The sequence below is a fragment of the Hemibagrus wyckioides genome, linkage group LG04, assembly GCF_019097595.1.
Source record: "Hemibagrus wyckioides isolate EC202008001 linkage group LG04, SWU_Hwy_1.0, whole genome shotgun sequence".
NCBI lineage: Eukaryota > Metazoa > Chordata > Actinopteri > Siluriformes > Bagridae > Hemibagrus > Hemibagrus wyckioides.
The window spans coordinates 32820220-32828698 of NC_080713.1; the positions used below are offsets into that span (position 1 = coordinate 32820220).

The window sequence follows — 8479 nt, forward strand, 5'->3', positions numbered from 1 at the left end:
GTGTTTCAGGACATAGTGTAAATCTCAGAGTTCATCTCACAGAGTTAATCTCACAGTGTTCAGGACACAGTGTTAATCTCACAGTGTTCAGGACACAGTGTTAATCTCACACTGTTAATCTCACAGAGTTAATCTCACAGTGTTCAGGACATAGTGTAAATCTCAGAGTTCATCTCACAGTGTTAATCTCACACTGTTAATCTCACAGAGTTAATCTCACAGTGTTCAGGACATAGTGTTAATCTCACAATGTTATTCTCACTGGTTTCAGGTCAAACAGGAAGTGATTACTTCAGCCAGCGTGGATGTTGATGATGTCATTCATTTTAACCTGAGCATCAGTGAGCTAAGTGCTAATGATCACATCATGGAGTTCCTGCCAGCACTCTCCACACTCAAAAACCATGTCCGCTATGCTATCGACTTCGGGAACGACGCCGGCCTCTTCAAACTCAACCAGAGGGGCGGAGTCAGCTTCCTGCATGTCTCCAAAAACAAGCGCCACCACCTTCTGCCTGGAGTTTATTATTTACAAATCAGCAGTGCTCCCGTGTATGGAGAGAAGGAGCTGGAGGCGCTAGAGGACCAGAAGGATAAAGACTACCTCAGTGGAGAACTGGGAGAAACGCTACACATTAAACTACAGATCGACTTGCATTAGCTTCGTACCAAGGAAACCATCGAAGAGGACTCTTATTTACTTAAGCCTAAGATCTCCACCTCAGAGGTCCGATCTCTCCACAGCATCTCTCAGAAATAAGCCTAACAGTAATAACACTATCTACATTCAACAGAACTGAAAGCTGCAGCGTCAAAGTGTTTCTCTGATCCAACACACACTCTGAATTACAGCATAGTCTCTGCTGTGCCCTTGTCCACTTCCCCTGTCCACATAAGTGCTCGCTCTCAGCAAGCAGCATGTAGCTGAAGCTATTTTCTCTCAGATTCAACAGTTTCCTTCATAACCTGTGCACTCACTCTGGATGCTAATGTTCTAATGGGATTATAAGCTAATAGAATAAAGCTAGCTAGCATGGTTAATCCATTAAGCTATTGCTTGGTGGCGATTAACTGCAAGGGTAAAAACTGCTAACCAGCTTGCATGCTAAGTTGCATTGCAACTAGCTAATAGAGTGAACCTGACTTTGCTTGATGGCTAATCAGTAGCATGCAGATTAAATGTCGCTCAATCCCTTTAACTGGACAGTTGCCTGTGTTTATAGCAATTACCCAATATTTTAATCAGTTAACAGAGTAAAATGTGCTAACTAGCCTGCTTGCTAATTAGCTAATGTGCTAACTTGCTAGTAGAAGGTACAGATGGATGAGCACAAAGAACAAAACCTAATAAAAGCCCAAGACCTCTTAGCTTCACCATTCTAAAAAGAAAACCTTTTAAGATTGCAGCAATGCTTTCTGGGTAAGTTGGGGTCCTGCAGACTAGCGTGGTCAACTCCATCACAGAGCAGGACTGGTATAGCTAAGGGGACTAGGTCAAAGGGAAAGTGGACAAGGGCAGATAAAAACAGTATTGAAACAGTCACGAAGTTAATTGTGTTTGAGCAGGAGACAGAAATATCATTTACTAAATCAATCATCTGACCAAATCTGTGTTTCTGACCACTTTAAATTTAAAGCTTAAAAGTAACATTTCAGTCAAAAATAAAAGTCCACATTTCCTCTTTATCCTGAATGTAGCTGTATGTTAGAGGTTTGATGGATTAGTTTGTTCTGGAGTTTGGAGGCTTTAAAGTGCAGCGAACACATGAACCCTACAGCCACATGAGCCATGTGAAAGAAGCTCCTCCTCCTCTTCCTCCTCTTAGCTGCACTCCATTTCAGCAGCACCTTCCTTCATTCTATGAGATCTAATGTGAGATGCTGCACTCCATTAAAGTGAGTTCTTCTGGTCCTGTTGTGACATGGAAAAGTGCAACAGAGTGATTATTCCACTCGGAATTCCCAAGTCAGGAACTCAGAGTTGAACATCTCAGCAGCGAGGCAGCACTCAGTCACCACATTACATTATTTTTACTGGGTAATCCTCCATTTTATTTGATAGCAGCTTTGAATTATGAAAATGTTAACTTCAGCCCAGTTTTACTAACACCATCAGACCAGTGACATGTTTTTATCATCAAGCAGAGATCAAGATTAGTTGAGCTACTTAGCCATCTCAAATTGTGCAGAAATAAGTCATGTAATTCTTCTGAAGATCCAGAAACCAGCTTCACAAACATCATCTCTGAGGCCATGATTTTCTGAGCTGTACATGTTTAGACCTGAACTGAAAAACACGAGTGGGAACGATGGATTCCAGCATTCATTCCTAAACCACTGTTTGATTCAAAAATTGAAGAAAAGCTTCAAAAAGTAACTGTGATTTCATCTCGACCACACGTGACCACACATGACCACACATGACCACACGTGACCACACGTGACCACACGTGACCACACATGACCACACATGACCACACGTGACCAGTCATTTTACTGTGTACAGAGACAGTAGGGAGAGAAATGAAGCGTGGAAGGAAGCAGCAAAGACGGAAGGTGCCTCTGGACAATGTACACATTAACACACCATTTGTGTTTAACTAGTTAGCTTCAGGAGCTCTAGATCATGTGTCTCTTAATGGGGCTAATAAATGAGTGGCTCATCACATGTGAACACGGTAAAGGAAGCCTCCGGTTTGTCAAGTGGTTCAGTATGACAAACGAATTTTACATATTCTGGCTAAAGGGGAAAATTGTGTGCTGTTTATTTTCAGCTGAAGTGTTGCTTTGTTTATGTTTGGGTTCCATTGTGGTGATACAGGACTCTGCTTCTTTCATTTCTGCACTGTCTATCCTAGCTCAGTGTTTTAATCGTATTTACTGGTGCTAATAACACATCAACATTAGAGTTATGAATGCACTGCAAACTGTCAAACTGATGCCACTTAATGCCTTTCGCTACTCTGCGCAGTACGTGTGTATTACTGTAACCATGCCACGTTTAACCTGGGGATCTCTTATAAACACATGTATAGTGCCCTGGACTGAAGGGCTCACCATGGTGCTCATTATAAAGACCAACTACTTTTTTATTCTGATTTTGTGTAACTGTACATTTCACCTTTCAGAGAAAGAAAGAAAAAGAAAGAAAGATAAAAGAAAGACAGACTACTGCACTGAGGCCTTTCAGGCCAAAAAAAAAAAAAACACACACTCTCAATATAGTCAGTGCCTTCAGAGACACCACCATCATTCAGTGTTCACATCGACGAGGAGTTTAGGTGTAAATTCACAATAAAAGAATGTCTTGGTTTTAACAGGGTACCCGAGTCACTCCTTTCCCCCCCCCCTGAAATCTTTCTGGAACAGTGCTGCTAAGTTCTTGATTGTGATTGGTCAGAAGGTATTGTTGACATTTCTCCAACAGCAGCTCTGACCATAGCACAGCTGGACATCACGGGTTCATATCGTTTCTATAGCAACAGCCGATTCACCTTGTGGACTTTCCACATAATGAAGTGTGTTTATGTAACATGAAGGAGTCTCCAGTGTCAGCACTCATGAAGCTGGAAAACGTTTTCCCCACATCTTCAGGAGAAGAACCAACTTAGAGAAAAATGACCCATTGTAGCTAGAGAAATAAACCTGTTTCACAAACATCCCACAACATTAAAGTGTAACTGGATAAAATTAATGGGAATAAATTGTACTGTGGTAAACTGCTACACCTTCAGTAACTCCATTCCAGTCTGATAGTCTTCTGTTCCTCACACAAGAGCACAGATACACATTTTATTTATAATTAATATATATAATTTTTTTTTTTAAGAGAAAAGAGCGACCACAGCAAAAAAAAAAAATAGAACCTCAACCATGTTCATATAAAATGTATATTTATTACAGTAACTGAATAAAAGTAACATTACCTGGTGGCTCAGTGCAGCCCTCCAAGGCAATACATCAGAACCAAATACACCTGGAACAATGGACTTACAAAATACATAACTTCAGATTTAATTTAAACTGCAGCAGTTTCAGTTCCTCCCAGTGGAGCCGAATCCCCCAGCACCCCTCTCCGTCTCGTCCAGGGTCTAAAAACAAGAGTAAAACACGTTACCCAAAAATGTTAACATCCGGCCCACTTATGTTTGCAGTAACATTATGGCATTTAGCAGACACCCTTATCCAGAGTGGCTTACATTTCTCTCATTTTATACAACTGAGGGTTAAGTGCCTGGCTCAATGGACCTGGGATTTGAACTCAACTCCCCCCCCCCCCCATCAGCAGTCCAACATCTTAATCCCTAAGACACAGATGTCTGATTTTGTTTGGAAGAGAGAATTAGACTAATGAAGAGCTAGAATACGTTGTGTAGCGTAACAAGTAATTTACAAGACCAGAACTCAGATTAATACAAAATGTAAACTTTATACTTCTAAAGATAATGACAAAGTAGCCAGGTAACTAAAATTAATTAATTACACTCTTTTGGCCATGTGCATCTTTAGTGCACTACAGACACACTAAGATTTAGGGCAGGTTTTTTTCCTTCAAAGTTTATTCCACTACCCCACTTCCAGAGGAGAGAAGAGCTTTGCTGCAGGTCTTCCTCATAGCCTGAAAGGTTGTGAAGCAGTGGATCCGTGCTGGCGCTCAGAGGGAGTGTGGGGCAGTGTGGAGTGTGGTAAGAGCTTTGAGGTCAGTTGTACGTTTTAATCAGGGGTCAGTGAGTGCTGGACCATTTAGATCAGCGTTTTAAATCTGATGCAGCAGCTACAGGAAACCAGTGAGGGGGTGAAGCAGTGGTGTAGGAGAACTTAATGGAAGGTTTAACACAAACCCTGCACCTACACTGTGGATCAGCTGTAGTCACACACTATTGTATGTAGTATTGTGGTCAGGACCATTGTGTGGATAGAGAGATGGAAAATAAATCACTTCTCTGATCTTATTCTGCAGCGCTTTAGTTAATTTTTAGAAACCTCTGAGTCACAGAGTTGTGGGTTTACCTCAAGCTCCTGCAGGTCAGGATAGCAGATCCGTTCACACACTAGCTGAGCCACTCTGTCTCCTTTTTTCACTGCACAGCAAACAAAACGCCATTTACTAATAAACCCATATTCAGATATTCAAAAGCCATTTCTTTGTCAGAACTTCAAAATGTACCTTCAAATGTCTCCTTGCTGAAGTTGAAGAGCACAACACCAACGTTTCCTCTGTAGTCTTCATCCACCACACCAGCTGAACAACATGCACAACACAAGCTCAGACGCTAGCACAGCCACTGACCCCTCAGTTATCTGGAACATCTCTAATCCTCCTCCTTAACTATAGTTCACTAAGACACACGTGTGTTACTACACTCAGTTTTAGTGTCTCAGGGTGAAATGCTATAACTAACTACACTATTTTAGCTAATCAGCTATAGAAAACACTATTGTGGCACTATTAGCTAAATAGTTATATTTATCCACTATAACTAAACAGCCTTTTATTTTTATTTATAAGTTTATAAACTCTGCTATTAATGACCATTAGCCTATTGATCAGATCTCCTCTAGAACATTAAACACAAACACTTCCTAACAAAGCTGTACAGGATTATATGCATGAATTTGTATCTGCATGAGAACGTGTTTAAAATACAAATTTCCTAACCCTATGCAAGAAAGAGTGACTCCATTACCTCCAACATCAATAAAGTGCTTGGCTGCCAGACCAGAGCGAGGAGCTGAGGAATGAAAACCACAACGTGAGCAGACTTAACACTACACACACACACTGTTAAATCCGACTAAGAGATACACTATATAGCCAAAAGTATTGGGACACCCCTCCAGACCATTGCGTACAGGAGTACTAAACCTTGTGGAAAGCCTTCCCAGAAGAGTTGAAGCTGTTATAGCTGTAAAGGGCGGGACAACTCCATATTACATTCATGTGCATGTAAAGACAGACGTCCCAAAACTTTTGGAAATAGTGTGAACAAGAGACAGATAAAGGAGCTGGTGTCGTACCCACTCGGCCGTAACATCCTGCAGGAACAGCGATCTGGAGGTCAGTCTTCACTATGGCTTTGTCCATCGGTGCAATGGAGTAATCATAGGCACTAACACACAGCGCAGAATAATCTCAATTATTCAACTATTTATACAACTTTTCTTATTAAACACGTCTCCATACACTTACATTCTTTCTCAATTTTAATCTCTAAGGTAAAGCCCTAGAAATATGGAATATAAATAAACGTGATTATAGAGATTATTGGAGAGTTAACTAAGCAGCTAATGTTCACATCATGAATATGTAATAGATACAAGTATTATTCGCTATAATAAGGATCTTCATGCAGGAATATTTGATCACCGATGTGTTTTTAAAGCATGATTAAAACAATTTACTTCAGAAAAATGTGATGTGTTTTTCTCCGCTCTCTGTATAAAGATACGGGTAAAGAACCGACCCTCTGAATCCAAGCATTTGAGCTATGGAGCTATAATACGGCTTTATTTTACCCCCTCAACCCTCACATGACTGCACTATAAATCCGGGGAATGTGAGGTGATAGGGAAATGTGGAAGGACTTAGACTTTCTCCCACCTGTACAGGTCATATCCCGCGGCTTTAGCCGAGCCTCTGGTCGGTGCTGTGGCGTGTTCCGACAGTTTAGCGAACTTTAGCATGATGCTACCTCTACTCTCCTTCACTTCCTCAGTCCTGCTCCTCTTCACAGGAGACACTGAGTTTGAATCGGTCACTTCTGAGCACGGCATTTCACCTGAAAAACGAGGACAGATTTAAAACAGACAAAAACTAAAAAAAGCGGAATAGATTAAATAAATATGTTGTTCGTTTTTAAAAAGCCGCCTCAGAAACACCGCCAATGTTCTCGCGCCAATGTAATAGCCCCCCGCCCCCCCCGGCTAATTTAAAGGGCGCGCGAAAGTAAGCCCCACCTCCCCGCGCTTTTTTAACCAATGATATTACACAACTTGGGAGAACCCACTATCTCAACAACCAATAGGAGCGCTTAGTTTGTGACCAATCAGAACAGTTCCAAACAAGCACAGCCATTTCTGCGCTACCAAACACACACATTTAAAGTCATGACATATTTTAACAACGAATTCAAACTTAATGTGTTATTCACATCCTCGTGTTTTTCTGCTCTCCGATGTCCTCTGTAATATCATGGATAAAGAAAGATACCGTGTCTGTGTGAGGAACAGCATCTTGTCTGTGCCAGTCTTTGCCCGCGATAAATCAAAGACTTCACAAAGGAAGAAGAGAGCATGTTGATTAAAGTGATCCCCGCATGTTTGTTCAGGAGGTATGGAGACAGAAAGACCTCAGTTTCTCCTAAACTAGCAGATCTGTGTGTACAAGCTGGAGCTTCTTCAAATGCGTTCAGACTGAATCGCGCATGCGCTCTGCTGCTGGCGCTTCTTCTAATGCGTTCAGACTGAATCGCGCATGCGCTCTGCTGCTGGCGCTTCTTCTAATGCGTTCAGACTGAATCTGCTGCCCCACAGCGGCCATTTTAACTGAGCAAATACAGAAAACACGTGCAAATGACCAGTGGATGCAGTTGTGTGTATTTACAGTCCACAACTGTACAAGAGTGATTTATAATCCCACTCTCAGTGTTTATAATGATTTATAATCCCACTCTCAGTGTTTATAATGATTTATAATCCCACTCTCAGTGTTTATAATGATTTATAATCCCACTCTCAGTGTTTATAATGATTTATAATCCCACCCTCTGTGTTTATAATGATTTATAATCCCACTCTCAGTGTTTATAATGATTTATAATCCCACTCTCAGTGTTTATAATGATTTATAATCCCACCCTCTGTGTTTATAATGATTTATAATCCCACTCTCAGTGTTTATAATGATTTATAATCCCACTCTCAGTGTTTATAATGATTTATAATCCCACTCTCAGTGTTTATAATGATTTATAATCCCACTCTCTGTGTTTATAATGATTTATAATCCCACTCTCTGTGTTTATAATGATTTATAATCCCACCCTCTGTGTTTATAATGATTTATAATCCCACCTTCTGTGTTTATAATGATTTATAATCCCACCTTCTGTGTTTATAATGATTTATAATCCCACCCTCTGTGTTTATAATGATTTATAATCACACTCTCAGTGTTTATAATGTTATTTATTTTTCAGCTTGTCCTGCTGAAGACAGCACACTGATTGAGGTAAAGACTTTCTGACCACGGTCAGTCCTGATGTGTGTCTGGGAGTGGAGTCCTGGCTCTGATAGCAGGGGGGTGAGCTGCTTTTCAGTGACTTTTCAGTGTACTAACAGATTTTATTGTTCAATAATAATAACATTAATGCACATGTTTAATACTGTTATTTTTTAAATGTTTTATTGAGTACATAATAAGAACACACACTTATTTTAAATCTCTCAGTTGAAATATAGTAATTATTTCATTAATATT

At 40.5% G+C, this 8479-nt stretch overlaps 3 protein-coding genes across 4 annotated transcripts in view; 1 reads left to right on the plus strand and 2 right to left on the minus strand.

Moving 5' to 3' along the window:
• The window catches only part of fbn1 (fibrillin 1), a 187853-nt gene extending 184111 nt beyond the window's left edge, over positions 1-3742 (plus strand). The window contains exon 66 of the mRNA XM_058388350.1: positions 272-3742. Coding sequence (XP_058244333.1) covers positions 272-661 — 390 coding nt within the window. The 3' untranslated portion in view covers positions 662-3742. The remainder of the gene's footprint in view (positions 1-271) is intronic.
• Positions 3743-3876: 134 nt separating this feature from the next.
• Positions 3877-7441, minus strand: dut (deoxyuridine triphosphatase). Of its 2 annotated transcripts, none has more exons than XM_058388354.1 (7): positions 7211-7441; positions 6602-6779; positions 6019-6110; positions 5688-5732; positions 5168-5242; positions 5011-5081; positions 3877-4091 (listed from the first exon to the last, which is right to left on the minus strand). In XM_058388354.1, the coding sequence occupies exons 1-7, from the start codon at positions 7293-7295 to the stop codon at positions 4035-4037; spliced, it is 603 nt and encodes a 200-aa protein (XP_058244337.1). In that variant the 5' UTR covers positions 7296-7441; the 3' UTR covers positions 3877-4034. The 2 variants fall into 2 exon arrangements, with proteins under 2 accessions (XP_058244337.1, XP_058244335.1); XM_058388352.1 differs by having other exon boundaries at positions 7152-7270.
• A 936-nt stretch (positions 7442-8377) lies between these two features.
• LOC131352337 (solute carrier family 12 member 1-like) overlaps positions 8378-8479 on the minus strand; it is a 41003-nt gene continuing 40901 nt past the window's right edge. The window contains exon 20 of the mRNA XM_058388360.1: positions 8378-8479. This exon is cut by the window's right edge and continues 921 nt beyond it. The gene's annotated coding sequence lies outside the window, so the exon portion shown is untranslated.

Excerpts from the sequence above, each read along its gene's own strand:
- dut (XM_058388354.1), bottom strand. The coding sequence starts at position 7,295 with ATGCTCTCTTCTTCCTTTGTGAAGTCTTTGATTTATCGCGGGCAAAGA. Across the intron at positions 6,780-7,210 it reads CTGTTCCTCACACAGACACG|GTGAAATGCCGTGCTCAGAA; the intron begins GTATCTTTCTTT and ends CTCGTTTTTCAG. Across the intron at positions 5,082-5,167 it reads CAGCAAGGAGACATTTGAAG|TGAAAAAAGGAGACAGAGTG; the intron begins GTACATTTTGAA and ends TTTGCTGTGCAG.